At 36.2% G+C, this 19,342-nt stretch overlaps 1 protein-coding gene across 8 annotated transcripts in view; it reads left to right on the top strand.

Annotated features, from left to right (window-relative positions):
• The window catches only part of LOC139982209 (uncharacterized), a 48,960-nt gene extending 31,635 nt beyond the window's left edge, over window positions 1–17,325 (top strand). For all 8 annotated transcript variants that reach the window (XM_071994824.1, XM_071994822.1, XM_071994819.1 and 5 more), the window contains exons 13-16: window positions 4,933–5,141; window positions 12,003–12,079; window positions 12,706–12,776; window positions 15,274–17,325. In XM_071994824.1, the coding sequence (XP_071850925.1) occupies window positions 4,933–5,141; window positions 12,003–12,079; window positions 12,706–12,776; window positions 15,274–15,291 (375 nt within the window). In that variant the 3' untranslated portion in view covers window positions 15,292–17,325. The remainder of the gene's footprint in view (window positions 1–4,932; window positions 5,142–12,002; window positions 12,080–12,705; window positions 12,777–15,273) is intronic.
• Window positions 17,326–19,342: the final 2,017 nt, after the last annotated feature.

Below are 19,342 nucleotides of genomic sequence, written 5' to 3'. Positions count from 1 at the left end.
TATTAAATATTAAACTGTTTAAATTAGAACAAGGAAATACAGGTTCAAATTGGATCGCAAATACAAACAATAAACAAACAAATACAAAACAAGTACTGGCTAAAGTGTGTAGGATAATAAACATTTTGAAATTCTTTAACACGGTGCTATTCAACAATAGTTTCTGTTCATCTTAGTTTTATTAATTATATCTTTCAAAGTCTTCTCAGAAAGTGAAGTATAAATAACAATTAAAGACAGAAAGGGTCAATGAATTTGTTTCCTGTTTTACAGATTCGGCCAAATATTTAGCTTTCGTTTAAGTTTACATTTAAATTAAAACAAGATAAATGAAGTGATTGATAAACATACCTAAGTAGTATTATATCTCAATAACAAATTGATACCTAAATATAAAATGTTTAATAATTAACAGTTCACTGAAATACCAACCCCACCTAAACCAGATCTTCCCATCACAAATTACATAAATAAAACAAGAGCCCAAGGGCACTGTGGTTCCTTGCTTGGGGTATATGACAATACACATAATATTATCAAGCAAGATTGGGCTGAAAAAGTCCAAGTAATTGTGGTCCTACATGTTCCCATAAAGTAACCAACACTACAGCCAACACTTTTGTGATCACAAAATGTGATCGGATTTTTTTATCAAAAGGCACTTTTGAGATCTAAATATGGCGTCGAAAGTGTAAGAAATATAAGACACCTACAAGCGTGTCAACAGATATGATAACAATGGTGACCTCAGATGACATGACCTTTAAGTTTCAAAATGTTCCACCACCCCATTCACAACTTGTCCCAAAATATCAACGATGTCACACCTTGGCATTAAAATTTAATTGCATTAAATGTCAAAAAATTAACTTTGAACTTGTATGTAACTTAAAACACAAAGGTCACCCTGAGGTCAACATGTTGACATTTTTGATCGGTGAGACGTGAATATAGCATCAAACTATAAAAATTTCAAACATTTTTTCTTTGCCCATTTTCTCCCCCCATAATACTACATTTTTAACATTAGCTGACCTTTGGTGACCTTGGATCACATGACCGTTAAGTTTGAAAATATTCCCCTATACCATTTGCAACTTGTCCAAAAAAATCAACCTAATTGTCACACCTTGGCACTGGGAGTTATTGCATTAAATGTGTGAAAATTAACTTTGACCTCAAATAACTTTGCACACGAAGGTCAAATGGGGGTCAACCCATTGACATTTATGATCAGAAGGTACCTTTAACATCTGAAAATAGCATCGAAACTGTAAAAATCCCCAAAACACGAAAAGGTCACCAGAGGTCAAATTGAGGTCAAGGGTCACCCAGATGCGGGTCGGCAATTAGATTTCATTGAAGCAACTCCCAACCCTAACGGACAATTTGTTCTCAAGTTGTCCCAAAAATACTAGTTTTTTATCATTAATTGACCTTTGGTGACCTTGCATCACATAACCGTTAAATTTGAAAATATTCCCCTATACCATTTGCAACTACTCCAAAAATATCAACCTTGTCACACCTTGGCACTGGGAGTTATTGCATTAAATGTCTGAAAATTAACTTTGACCTCATATAACTTCGCACACGAAGGTCACACAGGGGTCAACCTATTGACATTTATGATCAGGAGGTACCTTTAACATCTGAAAATAGCATCGAAACTGTAAAAAATCCACAAAACACGAAAAGGTCACCAGAGGTCAAATTGAGGTCAAGGGTCACCCAGATGCGGGTCGGCAATTGGATTTCATTGAAGCAACTCCCAACTCTAACGGCCAATTGTTCTCAAGTTATCGCAAAAATACTAGTTTTTTATCATTAATTGACCTTTGGTGACCTTGCATCACATAACCGTTAAGTTTGAAAATATTCCCCTATACCATTTGCAACTACTCCAAAAATATCAACTTTGTCACACCTTGGAACTGGGAGTTATTGCAATATATGTCTGAAAATTAACTTTGACCTCATATAACTTCGCACACGAAGGTCACACGGGGGTCAACCCATTGACATTTATGATCAGAAGGTACCTTTAACATCTGAAAATAGCATCGAAACTGTAAAAATCCACAAAACACTAAAAAGGTCACCAGAGGTCAAATTGAGGTCAAGGGTCACCCAGATGCGGGTCGACAATTGGATTACATTGAAGCAACTCCCAACCCTAACGGACAATTTGTTCTCAAGTTATCGCAAAAATACTAGTTTTTTGTCATTAATTGACCTTTGGTGACCTCGGATCACATGACCGTTAAGTTTGAAAATATTCCCCTATACCATTTGCAACTTGTCTCAAAATATCAACTGTGTAACACCTTGGCACTGGGAGTTATTACACTAAATGTCTGAAAATTAACTTTGACCTCATATAACTTAACGTACAAAGGTCACCTTGGGTCAACTTATTGACATTTTTGATTGATGAGACCTAAATTAGAGCATCAAACTATAAAAATTCAAACATTTTTTCTTTGCCCATTTTCTACCCCCAAAATACTAGTTTTTTGACATTAATTGACCTTTGGTGACCTCGGATCACATGACCGTTAACTTTGAAAATATTCCCCTATACCATTTGCAACTTGTCCAAAAATATCAACCATGTCACACCTTGGAACTGGGAGTTGTTGCATTAAATGTCTGAAAATTAACTTTGACCTCGTATAACTTCGCACACGAAGGTCACACGGGTGTCAACCAATTGACATTTTTGATCGGAAGGTACCTTTGATATCCAAATCTAGCATCAAAACCAAACATTTTCTTTTTTGCTCGTTTCCTCCCAAAATAAGCAAATTTTTTCTAATGTGACCTTTGACCTTTTGACCTTGGTTTCAGATGTAGTTTAATCTCCTGATTCAAAAAAACAAAACGAAAAGTCTGTACAACCGTCCTAACTCCGACCGAAAAACTTTGACCTCATATAACTTCGCACATAAAGGTCACACGGGGTCAACCTATTGACATTTATGATCAGAAGGTACCTTTGACATTTGAAAATAGCATCGAAACTTTAAAAATCCCAAAAACATGAAAAGGTCACCAGAGGTCAAATTGAGGTCAAGGGTCACCAAGATGCGGGTCGACAATTGGATGACATTGAGGCAACTCCCAACCCAAACGGACAATTCGTTCTCAAGTTATCGCAAAAATACTAGTTTTTTATCATTAATTGACCTTTGGTGACCTCGGATCACATGACCGTTAACTTTGAAAATATTCCCCTATACCATTTGCAACTTGTCCAAAAATATCAACCATGTCACACCTTGGAACTGGGAGTTGTTGCATTAAATGTCTGAAAATTAACTTTGACCTCGTATAACTTCGCACACGAAGGTCACACGGGTGTCAACCAATTGACATTTTTGATCGGAAGGTACCTTTGATATCCAAATCTAGCATCAAAACCAAACATTTTCTTTTTTGCTCGTTTCCTCCCAAAATAAGCAAATTTTTTCTAATGTGACCTTTGACCTTTTGACCTTGGTTTCAGATGTAGTTTAATCTCCTGATTCAAAAAAACAAAACGAAAAGTCTGTACAACCGTCCTAACTCCGACCGAAAAACTTTGACCTCATATAACTTCGCACATAAAGGTCACACGGGGTCAACCTATTGACATTTATGATCAGAAGGTACCTTTGACATCTGAAAATAGCATCGAAACTTTAAAAATCCCAAAAACATGAAAAGGTCACCAGAGGTCAAATTGAGGTCAAGGGTCACCAAGATGCGGGTCGACAATTGGATGACATTGAGGCAACTCCCAACCCAAACGGACAATTCGTTCTCAAGTTATCGCAAAAATACTAGTTTTTTATCATTAATTGACCTTTGGTGACCTCGGATCACATGACCGTTAAGTTGAAAATGTTCCCCTAACCAGTTCACAACTTGTCCCAAAATATCAACCTTGTCGCACATTGGCACTGGGAGTTATTGCAGTTTTAATATTTTCGGTTTTTGGACCATAACTGACCTTTGGTGACCTTTGTGAGCACCAAAAACAATAGGGCACACCTTCTCCATATGGCGGATCTATAGTCCAAGTTTGGCCTCAATCCAACATTCCCTTATTGAGATAGAGCGTACCCAAGCAAGTGTCACAGACGCACACACACACACACACGCACACACACACACACACACACACACACACACGCCAACCTGACTGCATAGGTTCCTTTTGCTAAAGCAAGGAACCAATAATACATATTAGTTCTGGCTCAAACCACCCCCTCTCATCCCCCCTCAAACACAAATTACATTAGATATGTTTATGCCGTCTGCATGCTCCCCCACCCTAAAGCACCCCTCCTAACCCCTATCACACCCATCCCTACCTAGTACGACACCCACCGGTCCTTTTATCTCTCACCCCGCGCACATACTTTGACAATAACAACATAACATTCACGAGGGTAAACCATATCCACGCCCTCCCCCACACTAAGACACCAATACCCCGACCAAATATCACTAAACCTTAACACACCCTTCCTTACCATAACACACCCCTCCCTACACCCCTTACATCCCTTGTACCGTCCATCCCTCACCCCTCTTACACACCTTTCATTCATTATACAGAAATAACAATGACTGATCTCTGTAATAAACCTAACCTTCTTGTTTACCCTTTAACATCTTGAAATAAAAACAAAGATAAAACGAAGATAAAACAAACGTTAAATATATAATTTACTCTTTTTACAAATTCAAACCACTAATTATTAAATAATTAACAAAACAATATAATATTAAATTAAATTAAACAAATATTATTTTATTAATATGAAATTAGAACAAAAATCAAGTAAATATTCCTATATTAATTATGATGTTATTATTTTCAAGTATTTATCCTGTAAACAAACATGATGATATTAATTATATTTAATATTTTCCTTCCTTCAGATTCCCATAAACAGGGTGACTCTAGCCAGGTCCTTTAGTAAGATTGATGAAGATGGGAACATTATCCTCTCCTCTGGTCTCTCTCTACCAATCATAACATCAATAGAGAGGATGGACATACAGACAGAGAAAGGGAGAGAAATGAATAAACATGAAGTTAATGGAATATTAAACTATCTACAACACTCTCAAAGATTCAAGCAACTGAGGTAAGTATAATTAATAATTATGCAAATAATATTAGTAATTAATAATATAAATAAGTTAATATTAATGATGTAAACAAGATAGGAATTATTAATATAGTTATATTTGATAATTACTGTAGGTTTGTTGATAGGTTTAGATACTTGTATTAGTAAAGCAAAAACAAATGAAGAAGAAATTGAATAAAGAAGTAAACTAACAATGAAAGAAACAGTCATCAGGTAAGGAATGTGATTAATGGGATAGTAAAATAGAGACAAAATGAGACAGAAAAACATAATTGTTAACAATTAATTCTTCCACAAAATGAAATGCATTGAAATCAGGATATAGGAGTACCTAGCTTAAATGTAAACAAATAATATATCTCATTGAAACAATAACAAAACAGTAGGATGTAATTAGACCAAGATATAAGGAATAAATAAGGCAAGTTATCATCATCTTAGAGTATGAAAATAGACGCTTTGACAAAATCTACCCAAAGTAAATAAACACAAACTTTGATGAGTTAGATTAACAGAAAAATGATAAGGAGATAAACTAGAAAGAAAAAAAAAATATCATACTTAAGGTAAATACTTTCCCCTTTTTTTTATCGGGAGAAAATTTTATTTAATTAGTTTATAAATGAACGGATAATTAATGAACATTTATATTAACGTAAAAACAAGACAGTGGTATAAATTAAATATTGTAATTGGCCCCTCCCCCTCCCCAGCCCCCACCCCCACAACCAAACTATGCCAGACCACCTACCCACCCCATTTCGTTAATCTATGTTTATAACACTTGTTAACTTACCTTGTTAACAACACCCCTGCCCCCCAACCCGCCACACTACCCCCACACACACTAACCCCCCCCCCCCACACACACACACACGCACACACGACTACTCAGCAAAGTCTCCTGTCATACGATTATTGTTCGCCTCTTCTGATCAACCTGTCGTCACCTCCTCCCCTCCAACTTTGCACCACCCCCCCCCCGCCACCATGCGACAAACAACTCTAGATATATGCGTATTATTAACTCACATAACATTACAGTCAATCCCCACACAGTAGAGACCAATACAACATCAGTATATATGTAAATAACACTCAATATCACGTGTATACTTTTTTTATAAACAAACACAGTACATCTGTGTAAGAATAATCTCTAAGATTTTAAGTAGATCCTTACTAACATTACAGTATTCTCCTGTCTACCACCCCCACAGCCTCCCCCACCCCACTCCCCAATGCACCCTCCCTCCCAAACCTACAAGGCCAATAGCCCTTATGTTATCTCTATATACTCTACAGTGTGTTGTTGTCACCATATTCCCATTTGTAAAATCTAACCTGTCATATATACACAATACTGTACACACTTATATCATACATTTGTACGTTAAAAAAATTCCACTCTTTTCTACTCAGACAGATATTTGTTATACTAAAAGTCTGTTGAACTTATTTCATCATATTTTTTTCTTGCTAAAGATGTACACTGACTGTACTGACAAGTTCAATAGTTTAACATTTTCTTTTGTTCAACACAATGGAATAGACGCGCGCCTTCCAATGAAAAGAAGTTGTTTCAATATAACAGAATAGACGCGCGCGTCCTTTTTAGAAACACCTGGAATTTACTGACAAACAAGTACCTGGAGATTACAATAGATACGTCACGTCTAGACACTGTCTGGTTTTAAATCGTTGGTAGGCTAGTCCTTACTGATTAAATTTCTGTCTTTTTGAAGTAGAATTTGTTTAATGTTTATTGTTTTCCTTTTGGAGAGTAAAAGTTATAGAATAGAGGAGAGAGAAAATGTAGGCAATATGTATATCAAAAAGATAATAAATGAACAGGGCAAGCCAGAGAACTGCATTTCTAGTCGCCAGCCAACAACACAGCTTTCAAACGAACATATTTATTATTAGCTAAGCAATCTCGCAATGGGGGGGGGGGGGGGCGGGGGTGTTTTTTACACAAAATTTGATATACATACAACATAAGACACACACCAACACGTTTGAAACCCTCTCAGTCATGGACTTCCGGTTACCCCAGGGTACCATGGGTGACATGAGAGAGGCACCTCAGAGAAAATTAACTAATACCATGGCAAATGTTGCTATGACAACTGACATAGCTGCCTATGGCCCATCTGGCAAAGGACCTACACTATCTTATCTCCGTATGGGAACGATGAGATAATAATAAATAAAACAAAGATAATCTATTATAATATATAACAGATATGAATGAAGAAAACAATTACAACTGAAGGTGAAATGTTTTAGATTATTTATATTATTTTTATAGAAATACGAATAAAAGGATATAAAACTAAGGATTAATTGAAAAAAAAAAATGTATGTACAATTTGAATTACTAAGAAAATAATGAAAACAACATAAACCCGCTCAAAACGAGATAAATTGAAGAGCAATGGAGACAACTCTTAAATAACATTCAATTAAATCAGTGGAATATAAATGTTATGGAAATACAATTAAAAAATCTAACAATATATTGGTGTAATCAAAATGTATTGCTCTATTTGAAAACTATCTCTAACCTGGCTTTTTTTTGGGGGGGGGGGGGAAGTGATGGGCGGGGAGTCTTAAAATCATCAGTTAAGTCCTGTAGTGTCTTTATATGGGGATAATAATTGATTTATTCAAGACGGAAATCGATCTTTACGAACGCATAGTAACAATGAACATCCCCCCACAAACTTACAACAACGGACCCAAGCGCTGATGTTAACATAGGAAAAACACTCACTACTTTATCCTTAAGACCTGTTTAAATCTCAATTTGTTAATGAATGTGTTTTCACGGCTAGACCCCCGACCCAGTGTATTTAATAGTATAAATCATTGAATATCACCCTTGTGCCCCTCATCCTGGTTCAACCTACAATCCTCTCTTCCTCGTCAAGTCCCGCTTGATATATGTTCATGAAAACTGTACGTGGTAATATTATCTGATTCTATATATATGTATGATTTAAATATGAAATGTAAACATCCCTCCCTCACAAACACATCTATTTATTCCCTTCACCTCATCATCCCTTTCTCACTATGACCTAAACTGTCGAGGAAACAAACATGTTGAAATAGGAAAGGCCAGTTAGAAATCCCCAGCGACCTACAGTTACCCTTCTGTTTTCTCCATAACACGCTCACTACCACTGTCGATTAAAATTAATCCAGGTACTACTGATTCATCTAGTTTATAGTTGAAATTCAGTTCTTTTTTATGTCTTATTAGCTACTATACTGTACACCAGGGCTGTAAAAAAAAAAAATTCCCTGCAAGGAAGGTATAATAACCCTAGAACCATATGGCTGCAGAGCAGCCATTGCGCCGCACAAGCGGCGCAGGGGGGTGTGTGAGGGGGGATGTGCCCCCCTCACAAGGTACAGATTTTTGAAAAATGAGGATGCAATTGGCGCCATTTGGTGCACCTTTTTGGCGATTTAAAACAACTTGCAATCGTTGAGACCAGTGCTAATTTGAACTTAAAAAGGTAATAAATATAATTTTTAAAACAAACTGGTTTAGTGTGTCAGTTTCTTGAGTTCTTACCTTGACAAAACTCAAAGTAGTCTCATCTCAAGCAATCACTCCAGTCTGATAATAATTTATTATACATCTATAACCCGGCTGTCACATTGTACCACATCAATTATTAATATGTAATGTAAATAAACATCGTAAAGTTACATGAGATGCAAGTGAGCCACTGAACTCTACACATCAGTGGAGCTGGAGCGAGCACGTGTATTTTAGCAATGGAGTGCGCGATGCATCCCATCAGTTTTTATGTACAGTGTGCCGCATGGCTTGGAGCAGAGAGATAAATTGGATATGGTTCACGATAAAAATCGAACAAATGAAATAAAAATCCTTCAAAGAGGACGCCCAGTAAGCCTTTATTATTATATTGTGTTGGATCGATCAAACTGAGCAGACTTTACACTTCTTCAAATATTTCTGATAAAGACTAAATAAACGAAGCCATTTTGTATTTTTGTTGACGTGTGGGCCTACCCGACTACCCCTATCAATTTATCAAAGCGCACGAGAAGGAAAAAACCACTCCTCACTTCACTCTCATTCACGTACAAATAATATCGAAACTTTTTTAAATGACAATCACATGTTGACAATCAGTGCATCACACTACCTACGAAAAGTTCTGCGTGCGCGCAATCATTGTCACAATATAACGAGTAATGATGTGTCCCCAAACCACTCACAAGGGCAATGTCAATGTCACACTGACACCCACGGCACAGCGCGGGAAGGTTGCTGTAACAAATTAGCCTGGCGGGAAATGTTTTGAACAACAATATTGCCATTCCACATTTAAAAAAATTTATATTGTATGTTAGAAAGTAAACGTTTTCTGTCGTATGAATTTGACTTCAGCTCAGTGTTCCCTCTAAGGTGCGGGAATCCCTTCAACTGACTCAGTAATCCCGCAAAGAAAAAAATGGTCTGCTGGAAATCCCCGCATTGTTTTCTTGCATAAGTTGCATTCTCGATTAGTTTATACTCAATACACAACGTATATACTTGACTGTATGGAGATAAAAACTCTGAAAATCAGTAGAGAAATTACCAATTGTGTACGAAAAGTAAGTTGGTACACCTTTCAAATTTTACGAAAGATCGAGCAAAACACTTTCGAAAAATTCACGCGAAACTGGCATATCGTCTTAAATGCAACTAATGTCATGTAAAAAAGGCTCTAGTACACCCATTTATGAATAAACCGTAAGACCACATCTGGTGTTAAGCGGGGGAAAAAGAAAGTATTTTCTAGAATTTCCAAAAATACGGAAAAAATAATATCCTACCATAGTTAAGTGCATATCAAATAGCCTAACCACCTTGTCGGTTACGGATCTCACGTAACTACAAAAACACAACTAACTGTATTTTGCGAAGTTGACGTTTTTTACAAGAACATGAAAACAATATTTAGCATTTAGTTAATCATGCCAAGTGGCCTAAAACATAAGTTATTACAAGGTTCACTTTCATAATAAAGATGGCAATGGCTATAGGGGCCTTGATATCGTGATATGCGTGTATCAACGCATGGGCTGTGCCTCGTGTACTACATAAAACGTTCCTTGGAAACGTGCCAAAAAAAAAAAAAAGGTTAACCAACCGGTGTTAGACAGGGGAAGCGCTCACAGTTGTTTGGCAATGTACAGTACCTGGGAAAATTCCCAGGTACTGCGCGAACACCGACGGGAAATCGGCAGTGTGTTCGCGGGAAATTGAACAAGGTTTTCCAACATTGGCTTGAGAGATTCAGCGGGCTTGCGGCGGCGATGCCATTAAGTGTATTAAATAATTATGATGCTACTTTGGGTTATTTCAAGTGAAAAATAAAGACACCCAGACACTAAAGTTAGTGTTTCTGATTTTTTATTTATAATTTTTTTAAATTTTATTTCCTCTTTGGCTCTTTCTCTAACCCTTTTTTGCTGTTGCTGCGTGTGAGATTTCCCGCTAGTTTTCAAGATTTCCCGGCAATGAGCTTCCCGTTTTGCCCTCTTTTTACAGGCCTGCTGTACACCTTACGTTGTGTATACGCCTGACATGTATAACGTCTCTGTACACAGACCTACTAACAATGTTAACTTTCCTTTCATAACCTGAATCAATAAAAAAAAAATCCTCAAATTCATTGCATCCTTTATATATGATCAGTAAATCAACATGTAATGTGTCATGTGACAGCAGCTTCAGTACCTATTAATATACAAATGTTGGTTACCATGGATACATGCATGATATGTAGTGCTGAAGGTCATTTTCACAATCGGTCAACCTGCGTCTCTGTTACATAATGTTAGCAATATGAATATGTGTTTCTTTTTTTAAACTGACGATCATTAAAACACAACCAGACATAGTTGACCTAATTATCATTCACCTTTTGTTTCGGGGATCGCTGATTATGACTGGATTTGCTAAGTAAAAATTTAAAAATGGGTGTGGCTTACTATACTATTTTACCTCGATATCGCATTTAAAAATGTTGTAAGCTTCCGGTTTACGCCTCGCAGACGTTGTAGGCGTTACGGTATCTTACTCAGCATAATTCGAAAGTAATCATGTCTACTCAATAGAATGTGTGTGTAGAGGGTGGGGTTGGGGAGGGGTGCTCTGGTAACAGCAATATAACTGGTTGTCAGTGTTGTTGACTCCAGTCAATAACTTGGACTGAAGTAAGACTCGAGTCATATTTATTTTAGCTTGTGATTTGACTAAAATTTGATTAAGTGTTACTTTGAATTGCATGAAGGCCTACGATGACTTGCTTTTTTACTTCGCTTAAATTAATTTGACTGCTTTAATATTTTAAATATTAAACTAGACATCGCCAATTTGTTTTTTTTATAATGGAAATAAATATCAAAGGTATGAGCGCCTATTAGGTTCATGCGAATAAAAATTATCAATTTGTTATCATGAATTATTAAGTTGGTATTATAAATGATTACGTTGTCATGACAAAGTATTAATGGTTATTGCAATTTTTTATAAAGTTCTTATAATATTATTTTTGATTGCAAATATTTAATCATGAATATTCTAAGCTTTGTCCTTCGTCCAGGAGAAATGACATTCACCCTTTACATGAGCTATTTGAATGACCTAGCTAAAGTTTCCATTGACTTATGGCCATCGACCTGCGTTTCATGTTTCCCTTTATTTATTACAATTTGAAGATTATTTTGGATTTTTTAGTAGAAGTTTGATTGTGTCTATAAGAACGCTGCAATATAATGCCGCAATGTATTCATGATTCTCTGCCTTTTCTGAGATTTCAGTCTAAGTCAGTGTCTGCTGCCCTCATCTATTCCAATCGACCCATCTTTATCTGCTTTGAAATCTCGAGGTGTTAAAGGTGCAGTATATTACACATTTAATCAACCTTTTTAATTTGCTAATTGTTCATTAAAGATGGCTCTCCCTCTAGCAGTCTACATAATACACATTACGTATGGTATGTGACTGTGCGACAAGGGAGAGAATCAATTGATTAAAACAAAATGGAAATTTAGTATCGAATATGATGTCAGACAACTCAAATAAACAAAACATAGAATGCAGTCAAATTAAGGAATATAATCTATAACGAGTTGAGGTAGCGAATTATTCCAGTATTAGTTCAGTATGCATCGTAAAACTATCTTACTCAATATACATGATATCCTTTACCGTGTATAAAAGTAGTTCTTTGTTAGATGTAATAACAAAACACATAACTATGCAATAATGAAATTACGACAAAATTTCCCCTAAATTCGAAAACATTTTCGTATTTTGAAAAGCCTTTGAGTTTGTTCGATCTCCTGATGACAATACCCGAACATACATGCAGTCCAACCAATAACAGTGTGACTATCGCACCCACATTTACGCCCTATCCTCAACCGAAATCGACCATACCAACCTACGCCTCTGGTTGTATACTCATATTATTTCAGTATACTGTTTCATAAACACACGGCTTTGTTTTGTTGTTTTCAGTCGCCTGGGTACCTGATAATACTAAGTGGAATCAAAAATATCTGCTGAACCTTGACACTGGTCGTTGGAAGGTAAGTACTGTGTCATTCCTGTTAACTTTCTGTATTAGCAGTGTTAACGAGTATTAGTTGTTGCTATAGAAACACAGTAAAATGAATAGTTCACAATGGCGTCCTGAAACCCTTTTCTCAATTTATTACAAACTTTTCTAGAGTCACCGTTTGTGCGAGAGATTCATGGGATGGATTGCAAAACAATTTTTTTTTAAAAACATTCTGTGGTGGATTACATGTTAAAATGGAGAAAATAAATAGTAGTACTTAGTACTACAAGTCTGATATTACTAATTTACTATACATACAATAGGTGGATTGAAGTAGCACTTAAGTGATGTAGTCAGCAAATATTACTGAAAATGCAATGGGTGGATAAAATTGTTAAACAGTAAGCACATATTACTTTAAAATGCAATGAAGGTATTAAAGCGATGTATTAAAAAAAATATTAGCATACATGCACTGATTGAATTAAAGGGACGTAGTCAACAAATATGACTAAACATACACTGATTGGATTAGAGGGATGTAGTCAACAAATATCAGTAAACAAGCTAGAGGTGAATTAGAGTGATGTAGTCAAAAAATATTACTAAACAAGTGATGGGTGAATGAGAGTATTGTATTCAACAAATATTACTAAACATACAATAAGTGGATGATAAGGGATGTATTCAACAAATATGACTAAACATACGCTGAGTGGATTAAAGGGATGTAGTAACAAATATTAGTAAACAAACACTGAATGGATTAAAGGGATGTAGTCAACAAATATTACTAACATACACAGGATTAAAGGGATGTGGTCAACAAATATTAGTAAAGAAGCGATGGATGGATTAAAGGGATGTAGTCAACAAATATTAGTAAACAAACACTGAGTGAATTAGAGTGATGTAGTCAACAAATATTAGTAAACAAACACAGTGGATTAAAGGGATGTAGTCAACAAATATTAGTTAACATGCAATGGGTGAATTAGAGTGATGTAGTCAACAAATATTAGTAAACAAACACTGAGTGGATTAAAGGGATTTAGTAATTAGCAAATATTACTGAACAGACACTGAATGGATTAAAGGGGTGTAGTCAACAAATATTAGTAAACAAGCATTGGGTGGATTAGAAGGATGTAGTCAACAAATATTACTAACATACACAGGATTAAAGGGATGAAGTCAACAATTATCAGTAAACAAGCGATGGGTGGATTAAAGGGGTGTAGTCAACTCATATTAGTAAACAAACAGATAGTGGATTAAAGGGATGTAGTCAACATATGTTACTAACATACACTTAGTGGAGGGATGCAGTCAACAGATGTTACTAACATACACTTAGTGGAGGGATGTATTCAACACATATTTCTAAACATACATGGGTGGATTAGAGTAATGTAGTTAACAAATATTTCTAACAAACACTTTGTTGATAAAAGGGATGTAGTCAAAAAGTGTTACAAAACATACAATGGGTGGATTGAAGGGTTGTAGACAACAAATATTACTAAACATACCCTTCTTGGATGAGAGTGATGTAGTCAACAAATATTTCAAAATTTACACTGAATTGATAAATTTATGTTGTAATAAAGAAAGAAAGATATATGGCAGTGGGTTGATTAACATAAACCTTAACATATATTACTTAACATTGAATGGTTGGTTTAAAATGATGTAGTACCAATCATTGCTAAATATTGGGTCGATGTAAAATTTATAAACATTATTGAACATCAAAATGTAACTCATTCCATAATAGGTATAGTATAAAGTGTACTAGTAACAGTCACCGTGGTAACGTGATGACGTATTAGTATAATATATTACACATCTAACAGTAAGAGGTATAAATTCATGTAGAGAACACTTATAACTAAACAATCATTAAAATATTGGTTTAAATGATGAAGTGAACACAAACTTCTCATCATCCAATGAGTAGGGTAAAGTGATAGCAATCAACCATATATCTATAACAAACCAATCAAGCACTTGGTAACTAAAGGTACATTTAAAAAAAAAAAACGCACACACACACATATATTTACATATCTAATGAGCAACTGAAATGTCATATTAATGTAGAAATGTCATATTAATGTATTCACTACTAAATAAACTACATTTAATTGATGGGTAAGGATTAAATATTTCAATTATGATATACACTGTTATACATCCAAATATCTAAAAGTTATGATTATTCCCCCCGCCCCCCTACCACCAATAAAAAAACACATGTAAAATGATTAGGCTTTTTATCCACGCATTGAATAAGGTTTAATGTTTAGAGGAAAAAGCAGTAACTTAATATTAAACATTTTCCGTTATATTATAATCCACTCTTATACATACACATATTTAAAAATTATGATAATATTAGGAAAAAAGAAACTGAAAATGATCATTACCCCTGCCCTGAACAATAAAATAATAGTAATGTAAATGACTAGGCCTAATACCCAAGCAATCTGTTTGTATGGTTTTTATTCTTCTTTGTCCTGTAGAAGGCTGGATCCTGGTAGATGAATTATGCAAGTACATGTTCCTGAAGACAACCTGTTCTGATCCCGCTGGTTATAGTTATACACCACTCAGTTCATCAAAATTTGCTTGCCCGAGGTTTACACAAAACAACTTGGGAGTGTACTGGGAAACTTAAAAGGGAATACGAGTCTCTCTATATAATTGTGACGTTGTTACAACATTGGCCATCGTCCTCTTTAAATCTTTCACTTTGCTTTAAACACCATCGCTGTTTTCATATACTATGTGTCCATATTTGTTTGCATTTCTCGCTTAGGGGACTTTTAGTTATGTAGTTCAGTTTAAATCTTCACACTTGTTTTTAACTCACTCGATTTTATGCTGAGATTTTCAAATTTATTTATTTTGTTACGCAATTTCTTCTTGTATCACTTCATGAATATGTCTTCTGCCAATTATAAAGAAGGAACCATTTATGCTTATCAATAAGTTATCCCCGAAAGATGAAAATATTATTTGAAAAAAAAACATTTTCATCAAATTGTACTTGATGGAGTAATTACAAAGACATGGAATATTGATGAGTTTGGATGCCTCGGTTTTGAGATTTCACATTGTGACATAGATATAGTTTGAAAGAAGGTTACGCAACACTGTAGATAATGCTAAGGTTCGTGATAGTATTAGAAAGACGGTAGTTTCACATTTCCGAGGTGTAAATGTGGGTGTCACATTAGAACAAACACCACCCATCATAAAACCAGGAATCTTGCAAGAAAGAACACTGACCTAGCAGTATTTATGGAGTTTACCTCCGTGGTAATTAATTTAGAGGTACATATGTTGTCATGGTAAATATAGTAATTCTATAATGACAATATATGCGTGAGTGGTTATGGATAGTGTCAGTAAGTGAATGGAGATAATGCATATGGTGGGGAGGATATGGAGATTTAATTACGTCATCAAAATGTCCAGACTGATGCATGTCTTCTTATCTCTTGGTCAATTAGAAGTATGTTATAATTTAACGCAAATAGAATAACTAAACTTGACGCGAAATTTGGAAACAAAATTGTAGAAAAGATTAATAGTGACATATGGATATCAGAGGATGTGAATGGTGAGATATGTATTTTTTTTTTGTATTATAATAAGCAATTAAGTCAGTTTCTGTACAATTATGAATTAATAATTAATAATATGGAGTATCAAGTCCATTATTTTGCTCTTCGTGATATTTCTTTTAAAGAGGGCGAATTTAATGAACGTTGTTAGTTAAATGTCGTTAAAAAATTTGAGCTGAAAAAAATTAGCCAGCTTTTATAACGAGTCCGTAGGTTAAACAAACTTCAATCAAAATGTGCAAGCCCCGCCCACCAGATCATGCGCCATTGAAACCTCTCTGTTTTGTTTACGACCGTTAAGCCTAGTGTAATGAACATGCTGGCATGGGCGGTTGCAGTGATTTTACGGTGTATCGTTCGCGCCATAAGGGTAACAGAAAATAAATTTCTTTCTTTCGATTGCGACAGCCTTTCTCTATGAACCCATCTGGTCAGAGTGCATGTAGAATAACAACATTGAATCTACTTCTGAAGTTTGTTTTCCTCAACTCATCATCAAGTCAGGTATTGAGACTTTAATTTAACATAAAGTTTTGTTTTTATTTTTTTATGTATTGTGCATAGTACATACTTAATATTAAGAAGTGCAACTATTATGAGGGTTTATCGGAACCTCAACGCTTCTGTAACATATCCAGTCTTTGTTGCGTAGAAACATTTTACAGCAATGAATACATATATTAATATGTGATTGCATGTGATTTGTACTATAGCCTTACCTGTAGATTTTACTTACCTTTGGCTTTGACTGGTTTTCTAGAACCACTTGTTAGGATATTATATGATCTGTTGTCATATTTAGAGATAACCAAATTCAGTATGATGCTACTGTGATTGGTGGGAAGTGAACATGTGATGAATATATATGCAAACTTTATTTCACCAACGACGATCATTCATTGTACGTAAAACCATAACTTTTTATAAAAGTAAAGTAAATCATCAGTGAAGTTGTTGTTTTTTTATTAACACTTCATTGACACGATATCACCAAACATAAAACCAAGGCCTTACTGAACCGGAGTTGAAGCTACAAACGCCCTTAATAGACCCGTTTAGAATTGTTCTCTAAGGATGATTGTAAGTGTGTACATGAGCAGGGATGCCTAACTATACGGAACAGTCGATGAGGGTAATGGACAATTCAGGTTACACGGCATGGTGGGGACTCGCATATGCAGTGGCGTAGCCAGGATTTTTTCAGTGGGGGCGGCGGTGGGGGCTTGACCATTTCCTGGGAGGGCGTCTTGTTACTATCAAGCGGAGCGCCACCATAGGTTGGCGCGCAGCGTACCGAAATTTTAAGCTAAAAAGGCCTAGATCGTTGGAAATGACACTTCCCAAGACCAGTAAGCAGGTGCGTCAATCCGATTTTAAACGTTCGGGGGGGGGGGGGCGGGACGTAATCGATTCGAGTTTTCCGGTCGCAGGTACTATCTAAGCGGAGCGCCACCATCAGTTGGCGCGCAGCCATCTAGTTGCGTGATTTTGGGAGAAAATTACAAATTCGTCACTCAGGAAATCTGCAATAAAGTTGACAAATGATGCAGGGAACTGGAAACCCCAGCCCCATTTTGCCCTATGTTTCAGGAAAGAATACCCCTCATTTGTTCAAAACCATGGCAACTAACAATCTGTGAATTCATTTACTTCGAAATGGGCACATTATATTGCACCAAGTAGGTCAAGGAATGACCCCAGTGCCTCAGATATAGGCCTATAGGACACGATGCCCCAAAATGTCCCCGGACATACTATAGGCGAAGGAAGCTATCCGCCGCGACTGCATTTGAGTTTCTCGACTTGCCGTCCTGGGAGTAATACCACAAAATTGTGAGTTTGACACCGGCATTGACATTTTTCGACAAATCTGCAAATTGCGCGTGGAAAATAAGGAAAGATTGAGTGGGCTTTCAGCCAAGTAACATACTGAATGACCGAACTATATGTCGAACTGACATGATCAAAGATTGAAAGACTGAAACATTAGGGTGATAGACTGATTCTCAGCAATAGTATTGTCTCCTTTCTTGAAAATTAGGTTTTTTAGCGGTTATAAGAGCATCGGGGTATGTCCCAGAAGTGAAAAAAATGTCACATCCGGTTTATCAGCAACTATAGCCTACTGCCGGTCCGCGGTCGAAGGGGCGTTCATGAGTGGTCATCATGGAGATTCGAAACCATTCAGACCAATGATATATTTTTCACACATGTAATTTTTTTTCGACACCCAAAATCCCAGTGGGGGGCGACTGGGGGCGACAAGCTTTCATGGGGAGCTGTCGCCCCCACGCCCCCCCCCCTGGCTACGCCACTGCACATATGTCCTGACGAGGTATGGGAGAAAATGACTTGGTGCGCAGCGTCAATAGCCATATTGGACAGCAAAAATACTCTATGCATATACGCTTAGGAACATTTTAAACATTGTTGGGGGAGGGGGCTGGTATCAGGTGTGTGCAGCCAGAAGTTTGTTTTCAGGTCGGATTAACCCAACGGAGCCTCGGGAGCGCGAAGCGTACCTCCGAGGGCCTGAGGTCAAGGGAAAACGCTCGATGGGGGACCAGGGGGCAAAGCACCGGAAGTTCTAGGGAATTTAAAGAGATGTGTGAATTATAATGAAGGTTTGTTCTATCTTCAAATGGCATTGCATGCGCTCTAAACAGACCATAAAACTCACAAGTTGAGTTTTTTTTTTAAATATATATATATATATATATATATATATATATATATATATATATATATATATATATAGGAATAACGGAAAAACTGTTAAACTGTTAAACATATATATATATATATATATATATATATAGCCAAATTCAGATTAACGGCCGGTCGATTTGTTATATAATGTTAGGGGGTTGCAAGGGACTTGGTTCCACACAAGCTGTCCTACAGGAAGTAATTATTAGACAATTCTAGCTACGATGGGTGCTCGCGATGCGCTGAGAAAGTA

The sequence above is a fragment of the Apostichopus japonicus genome, chromosome 16 (genome assembly GCF_037975245.1).
Source record: "Apostichopus japonicus isolate 1M-3 chromosome 16, ASM3797524v1, whole genome shotgun sequence".
NCBI lineage: Eukaryota > Metazoa > Echinodermata > Holothuroidea > Aspidochirotida > Stichopodidae > Apostichopus > Apostichopus japonicus.
Note: the sequence above shows the minus strand (reverse complement) of the source record. Positions and strands in the feature narration are given on the sequence as shown.